Below are 16,719 nucleotides of genomic sequence, written 5' to 3' on the forward strand. Positions count from 1 at the left end.
CCATTATGCCTTCCTCTACTTGGGCCTAGGGATGATTTCTGGTCTTGTCTTTGTCCAGTACCTGTGAAGATCAGCTATTAATTTGCATTGCCAGGGTAAGAGTCAACAGAACTCTGATTTCTGGTTAGTTTTTTGGGGGGAGTGTCTATTCTGAAAGATTTCAGGGCCCACAAGGAATGTTTTGCTGAGCAGTTGTGAGGGAGGCCACCTAGGGTGCTCCGTGGCCCTTCTACGTTGCAGCCATCCACGTGGGAAAGCAGGCAGTTTTTTGCACGACTCATTTACCAAGCTTAATTTTTAGTGAGTTTGGGGTTCTGAGATTTTTTTTTTCAGAGGTGTAACCCCTGTTCTTAGGACATTTTCACTGAGGCTTGGGAGTGTGTATGTGAAAGAGGCGGGGTCACCTGTAGACGCATGCACTCCGTAATGGATAAGCTCAACCTGATGATACCAGAACACAAAGGAACCTGCAGTGAGGAGCCTTGGAACAGTATTTTTCTGTAGCAGATTTGAAGTTGGCGTTAAGAATAAGGCGCCAGGTGGCAGATGAGCTGCTAGACATCACCACTTTCGTCTTCCTGGAAACGTTCAGGGCACAGTGGGCCTTCCAGGGCTACACAGCAAGTCTCATGGCCTGCAGGCTTTCCTGTTTCTTCTCTTGGTGGGTTCTTTAGCACCCGATTTTCCTATTGATCACAAGTAATAAAATCACAGTGTCTATTAAGGGGCCCTCTGTTCCCATTAACAAGAGTGTCCATCCCATTTTTAAATTCAACAAGGTCCCCATGTTTCCCCTGCCCTGTAGCCAGGCTGGTGGTGGCCCAGGATACAGAGATGAGTGGGATTAGAGGTGGCCTCATCCTCCCTGGGTGCCTCCTGGGGATAGGATCCCGTTATCTCCAAGGACACTGGGGTGTAAATATGGTACTCCAGAAAGGCTGCCACCATGAGGAAGTGGCTTCTGAATCTGGAAAGAAAGTGCTAGAAACTAGCCGAGAGAAGGGGGCCAGGGGGGAGAGAGGAACAGGGAGAGAACATTTCAGGCTCTAAGGGGCTACTTTTCCATAGGCACCAGGAAAGTGCCTAATTCAAGACCTGAGAAGAGCTCACTGCTGCAGGCAGGAGGAGAGCAAAGGGAGATGAATAAGGGAGCTGAGGCCAGGCGTGGTGGCTCACGCCTGTAATCCCATACTTTGGGAGGCCAAGGCGGGTGGATCACCTGAGGTCAGGAGTTCAAGACCAGCCTGGCCAATATGGAGAAACCCCATCTCTACTAAAAATAAAAATTAAATAAATACATAAATAATTTTTAAAAATTAGCTGGCCGTGGTGGCGGGTGCCTGTAATCCCAGCTACTCTGGAGGCTGAGGCAGGAGAATTGCTTGAACCTGGAGGCAGAGGTTGCAGCAAGCCGAGTTCACGCCATTGCACTCCAGCCTCAGCAACAAGAGTGAAACCCCGTCTCAAAATAAATAAATAAATATAAAAATCTTAAAAAGAATTTGGGAGCTGATAGGAGGGTCCCTTCCTGGACATGGGCTCAGAGGAAAGCTCTGGAGCTTGAGAAGCTCTGTGAAGGTCAGTGGGGAGCACAGAAGGTACCCTGGCCCAGGGTTCAGCCTCACAGCCCTGCAGAGCCCTCTCTCGTGGTCCTGACAGCCTTCCTGGGCCAGCCCTCCGGAAGCAGCAGGTTCTCTCCACTCTTTCCTGTTTGCTCAGCTTATTCTAAGCAAGCATCAGAATACAGTTACCCGCCTTGGAAATAATAAGGAAAGGCAAGATGGGGAAGGAGGATAAAACCTAGGACTACACAGTGCGGCCTCAAATCTTACTTCCAACATTGTCTGTTGCTGTGAACGTGAGCTAGTTACTTCCCTGTCCGAACCTCGCCGTCCTCATCCGTAAAACAGGAAGCATGGTGCCTTGCCTTCCAGTTGCAGAAGGGAGGCTGAGGGACATCTGCATGGTGCCTTCGCACTGCTGTCCCCCGGGTGAGGCGGGCATTTCACAGAGACGTGCACGGGGCCCACATCCGCACAGGTGGGGTGAGCGTGAGAGGGAAGACAGCAGCCAAGTGCGGGTGTCGGCAGCTCACAGTGACTCCTCCACTTCCCCTGTGGCCCTGCTGTGTACCAGGGACCTTCCTGCCACTGCACAGCCCTCTGGTGCTCCTGAGGGTGACATGACATTTTCCTCCGAGTCTCCTAAGGAGTGCTGCTGTTGGGTTAAAGACACACAGCGTCAGCCGGGCGCGGTGGCTCATGCCTGTAATCTCAGCACTTTGGGAGGCCAAGGCGGGCGGATCATTAGGTCAGGAGTTCGAGAGTAGCCAACGTAGTGAAACCCCGTATCTACTAAAAATACAAAAACAAATTAGCCGGGTATGGTGGTATGTGCCTGTAATCCCAGCTAGTAGGGAGGCTGAGGCAGGAGAATCACGTGAACCCAGGAGGCAGACATTGCAGTGAGCTGAGATCGCACCTTTGCACTCCAGCCCGGGCAACAGTACGAGACTCCATCTGAACAGCAACAACAACAAAAAAGACACACAGTGTCTCCTGTAGCATTCACCACCCTGCGAGCTCCATGGTGTAAGGCTGAGTAGTGGGGCAGGCAGCACGGCCTAATAGGAGCCCGGAGTGGGGACTCAGCACCTGGGGTGAGCCCTGGTTTTGGCACTGCCTCACTGCAAGGGCAGCTTGGAAACTTTTCAGGAACAAAGCAGGAATGGGAACATTTAGATGAAGCCAGCTCTGGGCTTTGTTTATGTATTTGTCAAATAAAGAAGGTGAACTCCTTGGAGGTGTCATCACAGCCACTGTGGCCCTATGTGTACACAGGGACCTGTCTTTAAGCATTGAAATAAATCCCCCTGCAGATGGTCAGTGCCTGTTCACCAAGCTGCCAGTTGCAGCTCCTGAAGATAGTTCCTTCCTTCATTCAGGAAACATAGGGTCCTCAAATCTGCACCTGACTGAGGGCAGCATACAGCCCTGTAGGAAAATGAAAGAGCTCGGTTTCAGAGCTCTTCAGACTCAGACCAGCACAGATGCCTCCCCGTTCCATAACAGGCACACCAAGAGTGTTTGAATTATGCTCAAGGCCAGTGATTCCTGCATGGCAGGCTTGCACTTTTGCTACTGACCTGACATCGTTCTCTGGAAGGGAGAAGAGTGGACACTGAACCTTAAATCAGGGCATCATCATTCCCACTATGGTGCTGGGAAATGAAATGATCGTGTCATTCAGCTAGGCTGGCGGGCTGCAGGGTTCTCTGTATTTAATCACACAATGCAGATCTTCCTTTGGCTATAACATTTCAAATTTTACGGCCAATTTCTGTCTAATAGGGTAAGCAGTGGGGGTGATGGCTACTCTAGCAGCCAATGTAAGACTTGGGGACTAAACTATGAAAAGGAGCCCCCAAACCGCACCACAATCAGAGCAGCCGCATGCTGTCTCCTCAAGGACCCTGTACTCCTCCAGGGGAGGTTTGATAGCCAGTTGCCGAAACAATGAGTGTGGGGAGATTCTGGAGGCTTCGGTCCCCATGGGAACAGCACTGCATGCAAAACAGAGCCCACACAAAGGGCCTGAGCTAGAAAGAGAGGCACCAGCCCCCTGCCAAAAGTTCTCAGAGTTCCCACAGTGAGTCTCAGAAAGGGAGAGTTTTGTTGATGTTTTGTTTGTTTCTGAAAACACATAGCGAGGGTGTTATAAGGAGAGCCACCTGTGTGCATAAAGCATCGCAAAGTCGTGCCCCTCCCTTCTGTGGAATGTCTCCTATGGCCATTGGACCCTGCTGCCCTAAAGTAGCCTCCTCACTGGACAGAAGAATCTATCTCCTTGACCTGATGATGTAATATTAACCTTGCAATCCCAGGCCAGGTGGGGCTAACATTGCGTGGCCTTGCACAGATGAATGATAACGGTGCCCATGCTGTTTAAGAGTGTAGCTGTTACCAAGGTTTCTGTCCCCTCTACGGTGTCAGGACCACACAGTGACATCCTGCCTGAGCTCTCTCCCTCGCTAAGGTTTCCCCAAACAGAAGCCCTACCCCCTACTGAACCTGCATGGCAGAGGTGGCTGATGCTAGGACCAAAGAAGTCCCTGCAGACAAGAACAGCGCTTCTCAAAGTGAAGGACCACCTGCCGCACCTGCTAAACGGCTATGCTATTCCTGATCCCCACACAAGCCTTTCTTGACCTCCTAGGCCCTGCGATGTGACTGAGAGCAAAGCATCTGGTCCAGCCCTGGCACCTCTTGGCTGTGGGGCCTCAGAATCCTCTCAGAGACCACTACCAATTTTTGAAGCAATAATTTAGATGAAGCTCTTAGAACTGTGCATGGCATGTAGTAAATACTGTCAGCTATCTTTTAAGCAAATATCCCAGATTCATGCAAAGCTTGAGAATCACTGCCCCTGGGAATTGATTAAAAGCTTTCAGCAAGGGCTCTTGCCCAACGTTTTTAGAGCCTGAATAAAGTGGAAAACAAAACCCAATGTAATCACTTCACCCCGTTCCTGGCATTGCATAAAAAGCACTGTGGGCAGTGTCTGCCTTCTCAGCCCCCTCTCAGCAGGGTAGGCCAAGCCCTGATGCTGAGTGCTCAGTGCCTCTGAATGCAGAGGCTCCAAGGGAGGCTTCTGGGGCGTCGGGTGGATGGGGGCAGACCCTCAGCCCCTTTGTGGAGGTTACCCCGGCATCTAATACCCACACTAATCCATTTCCACTAAACTCTCCATGATACTGCTCTGTGAGTCTCCTGGAAATAATACAGGAAAACAAGACTTTGGCAAAAGTAAATATAGCTATACTTCACCAATGTTGCCGGTTCGGTTCCAGACCTCTGCAATCAAGTGAATATCACTATCGAGCGAGTCACAAATTTTTGCTTTCCCAGCACATATGAAGGTTATGTTTACATACACTATACTGTATGTATTAAGTATTCAATAGCATTAGGTGTAAAAAAAAAGTACATACCTTAACTTTAAAATACTTTGTTGCAAAAAATGCTGACATGGACACACAAAAGGAGCACATGCTCTTGGGAAAATGGTGCCAGTAGACTTGGTCGAGGGAGCATTCACTTTGTGAAAGACACAATATCTGTGCACTGCAGTAAAGCAAGACACAATACAACAAGGTCTACCTCTAAGCCAAAAAAAAAAAAAAAAGAAGAGGACTTGAAGTCATGTTTATTTCCCTGTGTGGGATCAGCTTACGCCTGCATCCTTTCTGACTTCACTAGTGAAATACTTCATGCATAAACAGGATGGAGGCTGCTTCCCGGCAGAATCACTGCCCTGAGGATGAACGGCCTCCTGGGACCAAAACCGACGGGCCAGGGCTCTGGGAGAGACCAGGCAGGCAGTTCCAGTCCTCTCTGTGGCACAACCTGTGGTTGCTGATGACTTTTTGAGTCCGGGGCAGGGGGTCTTTGGATAGCCTCCACTCCATGGCTTCTGGAACAATCCTTGGAAAATGGCACAGCTTATGCCAAGACCTGCATTAACAGATCATGTCATTTTTACTCTCCTACCCACTGCATCAGTCAACAAAGGAAATTAATTTCCCTTCAGAAATAGGGAGTCAAGAATGATGTAATTACTGTAACAATCAATTCTGAAAAGGTTTTATTTCAGTGAAGAAGTGCTCATAGGCCTGTGCTTGGGCATAGACCTGACTGCTTGTGTCTGCGCAGGCTTTGCAGTGCCTCTTCCTTCTCCTGAGCACTTGTGTTACTTAAAACTTCCCGAAGTTTCTCCATCAGCTGTTAACTCTCATGGCCAGATTCAGCCCACACAACCCTCAAGCTCATCCCGAGAGTTCTGTGCACCCAGATGGGAGCCTTCTCTGTTTTGGAAGCCTGTTCTCCCCACCTCTGTGTGTGGCAGGAACATTTCTGAAAAGCCCCTTCAATGGGCATCAAAGCCAGCTCTCATCACTTGGGGAGAAGACTGCATTTTGTCACCAAATTGACCCTGAGTCAAGTCTCCGGGTGATAGAGGATTGTGAGCCAGACAGCTTCATTCAGAGAGAGCCAATGCCTGATCGAAACAAGCCACACGAGCCACGGGTGCCACCACAGAAATTTGGGAAATGCCCCTCGTGTGCAAACAGCACCTCCCTTTCTACTGTTGAAAGCCCTCCCAGTGACAACCGGGCAGATCCTTCAACAGCACTAAGCTTAAAGCTCTATGCCCAAGTGTCCTCTGCAGGAGGGTCAGGCTAGCATGCCCCTGGGGTTGCAATAGACGCTTCTGTACTTTCCAGTCATTTGACTCCCCTGAGTAAATTAGGCATTAACTGATAGCTGGGGACACCAGGTGCTTAACGCTTCCCCTATAGGTCAACTCGGAAAACGTGGACGATCCAAAGCCTCTATGCAGCCCGAGTCAGTGAGACGAAGCACCAGTCTGCTCTGGAAGGTGGGAGACCTGAGTGCCAGTGGCAGCTTTGAATGTTTTCTAGAGCACTCCATCCCCCGTGCCCACCTCAATGAACAGCCCCAGACGCCTCCACACCTGGGCCCACAGCACCAATTACGCTTTATTATGTTTCCTTGATTTTCTCTGTCTCTCCACCTAGACTTTAAGCTCCCTGAGTGCAGGGCTTGTGTTGTTTTTCTCTGTGTCCCTAACACCTGATATGAAGCCTGGCACACAGCAGGCCCTTTGATAGGGCACGTGTGTGTAACATGTGTGTGTAAATTCAAAGAGAACTTCAGCCTGTGACACGAAGAGACACTTGCTCTCTTACTCCAAAGGAGGTGTCAAGCAGAGTGCAGAGCTTACAAAAGCCTTCCTTGACCTGCAGGGAGCTTATGAATTGGCCAGAAGACTAAAGATTGAAAGAGGGTTTGGACAGAATGTAGTGGGGATGAGGCCATCCTAAAGGGGAAGGTGGGGATCCCCCCTCACCTCCAGCCTTGTGAACAGGCCAGCACTGCTCAGCCTGGACACACCCCATGACTTCAGTCTCTGAGTGGTTCTGGGAAGCATCTCCAACTGGGGTACACGGATGGCAGGCAGGTTCTGACACTTGGAAATGCTGAGCACAGGTGCTGATGGGGCATCTGGGGACACAGGGTAGGGGAGCTGTGGCTTGGTACATGGTTGGACTGTCAGTTGTTTGCACAGCAAAGCTGAGTGTTGCTAAAGGACCAAACAAGAAAAAGAGAATTGGTGTAGGGTTGTTTTAGATCCAATGTTACAGAGCTGCCTGGGGGGACAGGAGGGAGGGTGAAGAGACCTTGGCAGAGAAACTTGAAGAAATAGCCCGAAGGCCCAGACCTGAGAGAGTAGCAAGGAGCAGGAGTGATGCACACGGCCTCCATCATGGAAGACTCAAGGGTCGGAGGATGTCCAGGGATGGGCGAAATGACAGGGAGTCTTCCAAAAACCCATGAAAACATCCACAGGAGGAAAGCCAGGTTTGAGTATTCAGGGAGCGCGATGCAGCTAATAGGAAGCTGTCCTGCCTCATAGCCTCTTCTGTCTTCCCCTGTTCTCCATTCTGGATGGAGCATGCACATAAAGTGTTCAGAGAAGTGCCCATCCTACCATGTGGTGAGTGTTCAGTAAGTGCTGGCTATTACTGTGCTTATTCTTGTCATCATTGTCATTCCCCAAAGAGCACTCTGGTCAGTGTCAGCAGAGAGCGGGGAAATGCAGGATATAGATAATATGTCCTCAGCCAGGTGCGGTGGCTCACGCCTGTAATCCTAGCACTTTGGGAGGCTGAGGTGGGTGGATCATGAGGTCAGGAGTTCGAGACCAGCCTGGCCAACATGGTGAAACCCTGTCTCTACTAAAATAAAAAAATTAGCTGGGCATGGTGGTGCGTACCTGTAATACCAGCTACTCAGTAGGCTGAGGGAGGAGAATTGCTTGAACTCAGGAGGTGGAGGTTGCAGTGAGCCGAGATCATGCCATCCCACTCCAGTGTGGGCAATAGAGTGAGACTTTGTCTCAACAAGAAAGGAAAGGAGAGGAGAGGAGAGGAAAGGAAGAAAGGAGGGAGGAAGGGAAGGAAATATGTCCTCCCCTTGCTAGATGCACCCATTTCCTCAAGTACAGGGATGTCAGTGGAGTTTATACCACTTTTATAAAACTGACATTTTTAACTCATGTATCCCTGTTCTCTGACCCCGTGACTGCAGTCAGCATTGTCAGCCCCATGCCTTGGCTGTCATAGGCTGCCTACCAAGGATATGAGTGTTCACAAAGGCAACTTTGCAGAGAGAGAGAAAATACAATTCTGCACAAGAAACCAGCACGATCACATTGAGCACAAAATAGAAAAGAAAACCTTGATTTCATTGTTCACGTGCTTTGTACAGATTTTGAGGCAGTAGTAGGGATTATAGAGTGGCTGGTCCTGAGAACCATGAGTCTATCTTTTTCTCAAAACTGTTGTGGCTTTCAGTTGGGTTGCCCTGGCTCTGATGGGTTTGTGACGGGATCTCACTGGGAAGAGCAGTTCCTCTGAGGTGCCACCAAACCTTGGAGTTACGATACTATTTAAGTGCTTGCTTTCTGCAAAGAAGTTCATCTGGGTGCCCCAAAGAGCGGGGCTTACTGATAATGTTCATATAGAATGGATTCCCTCGCCCTGCCAGACACACGGGAAGCACCAACCACTAGCATTTTTCCCTCCCCTCAGAGGTCGGCCATCTTGTTTAACAGAACTCTCCTCACCTTTCCTGGAGAAGAAAGCATTTCCCATGCTGTACTGCGTCCACAGTGGCCCCGGCCGGTCTGCCTGTGTCAGGGCCACCTCAGGGGTCTGAAGAGCCCTTGCCAGTGGAAGGGCACATCCTCTACACCTAGGACTAGCCCCCAAGACCACCTGACAGCTCTTCCTTTCTGGAACCTTCATTGAATTTGAAGGTGTCACTGTGTTGGGAAAATTATGGAAACACGTTGAAATTGTGTTTACAAGACGTTGCAATTTAACTGATGTCTATGGATAAAGAACTATGAGCCTTTTCCTATTTAAAAGCAAAATAATATCCTGAATAAATATAGTCAGTGTCTAATACAATATGAATAAGTAGACTGAGGAGCTCTATTGGTTCTTTCTGTTGTGATAAGAAGTAACTTGATGAATTCCATATGCTCTTTGCAGGAGACACTGAAGAGGAAAATTCATCAAGACTCCCATCCAAATACTATAGCCATAACAAGTTACTTCAGGACAATCTGAGAGTTTGGGAAATTCTTTTGTTTCCCTTCAGTTGTTTAAAGGACACTTTTTACTAAGCCAGAACTCTGTGGTCTCTTGTCATTGTCTCAGGTCAATATGACAGAGAGGTTTAACTGGCAAGGCACCTCTTCTTAACTGCTAGTGGCCTGAATCCAGCCCATTAGAAGCTTTCCCCTGTGAGCAGCAGCAGCCTGTGGATTGGGCCATGGCTGGGGTGGGGCAGGTGGAGTAGGCATCTAGGCGATGTCTGTGTGAATCCTGGCAGAAACAAGCCACTTGCCTGTGGAGGGTTTAAAGATCAGTCTCCTAGTGATCAGCTCTTGCTTTTCTCCCAAGCAGGATCTATACCACCAGTCCTATGACTGTGTCTGCGTCATGTTTGCCTCCATTCCGGATTTCAAAGAGTTTTATACAGAATCCGACGTGAACAAGGAGGGCTTGGAATGCCTTCGGCTCCTGAACGAGATCATCGCTGACTTTGATGATGTAGGTACTGAGAGTTGCCCTTGAACGGCAGGAGTACCCCCAGTCTCACACCTGCGCACTTGAAGTTACTTCGGGATAGCGGCCTATCCCAAAAAACTTGTCCTTTGGCATAATTTCTGGCAAGTGGCGTTAAAGGCTTTTGCTTTATTTAGGTCTCTGACTACCTTGAGGTAGACAAATACATTGTATTTTTGAAGCTGGTATGACTGCTAGCAACAGCTACCAAAATCTGTTAAATCAAATGTGTGTATCCAGTGTGCTAGTGGATTCTCTGCTAAGGCTTGAATTCCAGGTAAAATACTTGCCCATCCCTTTCCACATAAAAAGATAGTGAGTTATAATAGATTATTGCTATGTCTGTGCCTCCTTCAATGCCTTTGTCAGATATCAACTTGCACTATGCATGGATGACATTTTGTTGTTGAAAATACGATCTGTATGGGAGGATAATACAACATCCTTTAGAAGGGACGGAGTGTCTGTTTTAGAATTAGGTGTCGAAATAGGTGTCATTTTTCAACTTTCTACATAGAGAATAACGTGTTCTATTTCCCAGTAAGAACAAACGCCCCTCTGGTTTAAGGATATTGCAGCCACACTATTCTTATCACTATCTTGCAAAATAGAAGAAAATTGACGTCTGTCCAGGAGCATATGTTAATGATGATTCATGGAATTTGGAAATACAGTGATGAGATTACATAACACGGTGGTTTCAGGCAAACCTCCTAAATGTCTTGTGGGCCCTGTGCATTTTCTCTCACCACCATCATCACTGTGAGGGCGATGCTAGAGATTCATGGTGACGTCATGACCGCCAGCAATTACCACTGTGGTCCTGGGTGCGTCGTGACAAACAGCGGCTGGGGGTCTCAGCTGCTCCTCAGTGAAATAAACATTCCCCAGTACTAAAGGGTGAATGACAGTGGCTATGCGGATAGGTGATACAGGGATTTGCTCGTCTGTCTTAAATTATTTGATATGTAATCCTGGAGGAATCTCCTTGAAATCCAGAGTTCCAAGGAAGGGACAAGAAAACGCTCTTGGTCTCCGGTCAGCGCCATTTGAACCCTGCCCTCCCGAGCAGGTACAGACCTTCCGGGGCGTCCTTCACGTGCAAGTCCATTCCTCTTCCTTCCTGCAGCTTCCATTCTTATCCCTACCTTTCCTCCATCCCAGCTGAAAGCCTAAATCAGCAGATTAAGGAAGAGTCAAGTGGGACGCTGATAACTAATTCTAAGACAAGAAATAGTAGAGCTTGGGCCAGCTGTGGTGGCTGGTGCCTGTCATGTCAGCACTTTAGGAGGCCAAGGTGGGAGGATCGCTTGAGCCCAGGAGTTTGAGATCAGCCTGGGCTGCATAGGGAGACCCTGTCTCTGCAAAAAAATTTTAAATTAGCTGCACATGGCAGTGTATGCCTGTGATCTCAGCTACTCGGGAGTCTGAAGCAGGAGGTTCACTTGAGCCTGGAAGATGGAGGCTGCACTGAGCTATGATCACGCCACTGCACTCCAGCTGGGGTGACAGAGCAAGACTCTGTCTCAAATATATATATATATTTTTTTTATTTATATATATTTATATATTTTTATATATACATTTTTATATATTTTTATATATGTATTTATATATATATATATATATCATATGGCTTCTCTTCTGTCTTGCAAACAGCAGCCTTCTCACTTCTCTTAGGCCTCCTATGGAGGGGAGAAAGAGAGCGAGTAAGCTGGTTTCTCTTTCTAATATATATATTAGGGCTAGGGCTGATAACAACCATTCTAGATCTTTATTCCATCCACCTCAAGCACTCAGAGGGCAAAAGCCAATCCTCAGCACTAATAATTGATCATAAATCATTCTGACCATGCAATAAAGAGCTCACTCACCAAATCATAATTTTAAATTTATGCCTTCAAATGCATAGTCAGGAAATTTATTTCAAGCCCATTGTCATTTGCATCATAATTCATCTTGGTTCCTTCACTAGCAAAATTTGAACGGTAATTCATGTTCCTTGGAAGTAAATCATTATGCTGTACTTTCCTCCAAGGACATGCGCTATATGAAATACATGAAGTTTTCATTCCTGGAAAAGCTCAGGGCCCAAGGGTGCATACGCAGGGGTTGAAACAAGTCATGGCATTACTGTGAACCAGCATTTGAGAATGTCTCTATAAAGTGCTCAACTTCAGGTCAGCATCCAACTGAGTAACTGGATGGTTGTCATTGCTTCACAGCTTCTTTCCAAGCCAAAATTCAGTGGAGTTGAAAAGATTAAGACCATTGGCAGCACATACATGGCAGCAACAGGTCTGAGCGCTGTGCCCAGCCAGGAGCACGCCCAGGTAAGATGTGTTGAACACTTAATGGCACAGGTGAGCCTCAGCCCCATCCACAAACCACCCCGGGACCAAAATAGCCATGAAATGCCCCAAGAACTGTGTATGATGTACAACCTAAAGCTCAGGGTCAAGGTCCTATGAGAGAAGATGAAAATTCCAGACTTAGCGCCAGAGGATCTGTTCACAGAACTCCTTCTGCTGCCCAACAGGAGAAGAAAAACCAATCAGTAGCTGCTTGTTAATATAGATAAATATACAACGAAGTAGAAGATGAAAGCTAGTTATTTAAAGGAGACTCAGTAAGGATGGATCTAGGTCTTTTGATTTAAAAGAATGTAGTCAAGGCCATGTGTGGTGGCTCATAATCCCAGCACTTTGGGAGGCCGAGGCGGGTGGATCTCTTGAGCTCAGGAGTTCGAGACCAACCTAAACAACATAGTGAAACCTCATCTTTATCAAAAATACAAAAAACTTAGCCATGTGTGGTAGCATGCACCTCTAGTCCCTGTTACTCGGGAGGCTGAGATGGGAGGATGATTGGGCCCGGGAGGTGGATGTTGCAGTGAACTGAGATCGCACCACTGCACTCCAGCCTGTGTGACAGAGTGACACCCCATCTAAAAAATGAATTAAAATAAAATAATGTGGTCAAAAAACAAGTTGGCCACATGGAAATTTCATTGAAAAGGTCATTTGGGCAAAATTGAATATCTTCAATCAACTAAGGTTTTCAAGATTTTCTTGTGTGTGTGTGTGTGTGTGTGTGTGTGTGTGAGAGAGAGAGAGAGAGAGAGAGAGAGAGAGAGACCATGTACATAGACATGCTTGTGTAACTTGTTGGAATATCAGTAGGGGCCCGTTAAAAATATCTCATTTCCCCTCACGACAGTGGCCTTTGCTGTGGAGCCTGCCCTCTGTTGGGCAGACCACAGAAAAACAGAACACACTTTCTGTGGACAGGCAGGTTCCCAAAGAGAAGGGCTGAGCATGGTGTATGAGTCCCTCTCCCATACCCACCTCACATGGGAAGAGTGAGAGCGGGGAGAGAGGCAGCAGGCACCATAACAGAGCCCCCTCTTACAGGAATATCAGGAGAGGGTCCTAGTTTCCCACTTAACATTCATGCATTCATGGGCAAAGAGTAGAATGTGGATAGACGTCTGACTCAAGATGGAACCCTAGCGTTCTTCCAGTTAATTGGAGTGATATGTATTCCATTGGTTCTCCTCTTCAGGTGGTTGCCCTCAGATTATTATTTTTTAATGAGTATGCATTACTTCAGTAATAAAGAAAATAAAAGAAACAAACAATAAAACAGACCCCAGAAGAACTTAGCCTTTGGATTCTGAGCAACACCTTCTCAAGCCATCATGGAGCCTGTGGCCAAAGGACACATGCTGTACCCTCTGCATGGTGCTGTAGATTTTTAATGATTAGGGTTTTTTTCCAGAACATTAAAGTGTTAAAAAAATTGAAAAAAAATGTAAAATCAAGATATTAAAATGTACAACATTCTTTTACTTTTAAATATTATATTTATAATCCAAACCAGAACTAATTACAATTTTACTTTCCTGGCTTTCATGGAAACAAATATATGCTTCTCCAATGCCTTTAGTGTTCTGGAAAACATTGACCATTTAAAAAATACAACATTAAAACATGTATAGAGACAGGCATTTTTCTTATTGCCTCAGGCTCTAAGATGCTCAGCACAACACTGTCAGGACCTATCTGCCTTAGTCTGCTTGGCCTGCCAGGCAGAATACCACAGGCTGGGTGGCTTAAACGACAGAAATTTATTTCTCACGGTTCTGAAGGCTGGGAAATTCAAGACTGAGGTGCTGGCTGATTAGGTGTCTGCTAAGGGCTTCTCTTCTGTCTTAGAAACAGTAGCTTTCTCACTTCTCTTAGGCCTCCCATGGAGGGGAGAGAGACAGAGAGAGAGAGCTGGTTTCTCTTCCACTTTAAAGAAGGCACGAGTTCTGTTGAATCGGAGCTCCACCCTTGTCATCTTAGTTGACCAAAATTACCTCCTTACAAATCCCTCTCTTCAGTACAGTCACCTGGGAGGTCAGCACTTCAACATATAAACTTTAGGGAGGACACAATCCTGTCCACAGCAGTATCTTTATTTAAAATTTCATTGTTTTAGTTCATCTTGAATTTTTCTGCATTGATTTTGGTTTTTAAAAATATTGCACTAGGATATTATTTCTCATGATTGCTGAGCTTTTTGCACCTTCTGAAGTTTCACCCCTGAGGTGAGTGCCTCACTTACCTCACCGTTATCCAGCTATGACTTGGAGGCTTCTCCAGCTCATCTAGTGAGGGCCATCAGGAGCACTTCACCTGATCACATCCACTCCAGCCCTTTGCTCTTGGACAGCCAACTACCAATCCTTTGGCAGGGCCTCGGAATGGGAGATCTTTCGAGGCACTACCAGGTGAAGACCTGTTCCACATTCAGTGTCACTCTACAGCCCATTACTCTACAGCCCAGGGTGCGTGTCTGCCTGTTCTTCCTGACCCTAACTCTGCCTCCATCAGACCCAGTCTCCTGGATCTTCAAGAAAAGTATCCAGGTCTTTTCCTTTCTGCAGCCACACTTTATAGACTAAGAGTTTGTATCCACTGCCTTTACCTTTCACCTTCTACTTTCTCTCTACACCTCCCCAATCCTGCCTCACCAGTGCCATCAGGAATTCTACTCTCGTTGACCAAAAAAAAAAAAACACTTCCAGATTCCAAAATTCCCATCCAATCACATTCTCTGAGAATTCGTCCTGGGTGGTGTCCTGTCTGTGGGTGGCCGTTGCCTTTGCCCAGTAATCCTCCCTTGACTTTTGAGCCCTTCCATTGTCTGGCCCCAGCCTGTGGTCCCTCTCTGTGGGACATTGCAATATTCTTTCCCCAACCCCTCTTTGTCAGGGACCTCTCCTAAGACTTTATCCATCCCCTCTGCACGTTTGATCTCCATCAAAACCTCTATCCACTGTCTTGACCATTGGGCAGACTTGGATCACTTCCAGCTTCCTATAGACACTGCTTTCTAACACTACTGCCATTCTCTTCTTGTCCTCCCCACTTTGGAAACAGAGCACCAATCCTCTGCTCCAGCCCACTGCCCCGACCCATCCCCTACTTCTCCCTACAGTCTCTACACCAGCCCTCAAACACGCATGTGCTTTTGTGCAGACCAACCTGGGTTCTATCCACATCCTCTCCAGGTACGGTGCACCCATGACCTGTAGCAGCACCACCTGTGGCGATTGTTATAGTGGTTTCCAGAGACAATCCCAAGCCTGCTGTGTCTCTGGGGTGGGCTGGGGACCCCGATTTCCACTAGTTTACCCAGGTGATTCTGATGCTTACAGAAGATGCCCTGCCTGATCAAGGAGCCGTTCAGAATCTCACTCATGAGAATGCCAAGGCTCCAACTTTCACAGAAGGCTTTCCTGTGCCCCGACTTGGGGAGCTTTGCCTCACCTGGCTGTCTGGGTCCAGATCTTATTTCCTTTCTTCACTGTTCACTACCTGTTATTTTCAACTTTCCTGGAAGTGTGTGTATGTTTCTTAGTCACCATCCAGACTATAGCAGGTACCATGTCTTATGCAGTGGCCTTCAAAGTCCCCAGCAGGGCCTTTAAGTAATCACCCGTGTTTGTTCAAGGAGGAATTGCACCTGTGCCCACTGCGTCTCCCAGACAGTGTGTAGCTTCCTTCACTCTGTTTTACAATCCTTCCACTTCCAGTGCAAACCCTCTGATTGATTTCACTGACCTTGTTGAACCTTTACTGAACCTTTACTGAATGGCTCCTGAGCCCTTACAACAAGCTTAGGAGGTAAGTAGTAAAACTCTTTGCCCATTTGAAGGATGGAGAAACTGAGGCATGTCCTAGGGAAAACAAGCAGCCATAGAGTAGGGCTCAGACCTGGGCACTCTGGGTGTATCTGTCTGTCCAGAGCTCCGCACGGCAGCCTCTGGTGCTGCCTCCTGTCGTCCTTGGCTCACCTGCCCCTCCACCAGCCCCACCCTTTCCTGAGCATCCCTGCATCCCTACATTTGTATCTATCCTATTCACTCATCGCTGCTCCCAGCCCTTTAGCAAATTCCTTCCCAGGAGCCCCATTCCTCCACCTTCAGCTGCCCCAGCAATGACACTTAACTTCTTAGTTATCCTTGAGTGACTTACTGACTTCCAACCCAGCCACTGTTGTTAACACATGACTGTTTTCAGGGTAGAGTTGAAAGAGCATCACTGTCAAATGAAACTGCTCATTAATTAATATTATAGCTAAGTGTTCTGCACTTCTGTTACCTTATGCATGAAATGGTGATCACGCCCCTTGCATGAGGCTGTTGGGAAGACTACATTTAGTATGCAAAATACTTAATCGACTTCATGGGCATAGTAAGGAATAAAAATGCTAACAGTAATAATAATATAGTTGTGGTTGAACTATGTTTTGCATATTGCTACCGTTGCTGCCTCAAATAGAACAGAGATAAGGGTTTTAGGATGTTGAAATATGGTATGTCATCATATCCACGAAGGGAAAGTCTCTCAGTACTGTATGTGCTATTTGTGATTAGAGCACTTAATTAGATTCTTTACAAGGGCATCCTAGAAATATTTTGAAGTGCAATGAATGTAATCTGAAATGAA

General features: G+C 47.2%; 1 protein-coding gene across 1 annotated transcript in view; it reads left to right on the forward strand.

Annotated features, from left to right (window-relative positions):
• Positions 1–16,719, forward strand: part of ADCY2 (adenylate cyclase 2) — a 423,616-nt gene that overhangs the window by 389,758 nt on the left and 17,139 nt on the right. The window contains exons 21-22 of the mRNA XM_023218241.3: positions 9,557–9,703; positions 11,944–12,051. Of these exons, the coding sequence (XP_023074009.1) occupies positions 9,557–9,703; positions 11,944–12,051 (255 nt within the window). The remainder of the gene's footprint in view (positions 1–9,556; positions 9,704–11,943; positions 12,052–16,719) is intronic.

The sequence above is a fragment of the Piliocolobus tephrosceles genome, chromosome 4, assembly GCF_002776525.5.
Source record: "Piliocolobus tephrosceles isolate RC106 chromosome 4, ASM277652v3, whole genome shotgun sequence".
In the NCBI taxonomy this organism is placed as follows: domain Eukaryota; kingdom Metazoa; phylum Chordata; class Mammalia; order Primates; family Cercopithecidae; genus Piliocolobus; species Piliocolobus tephrosceles.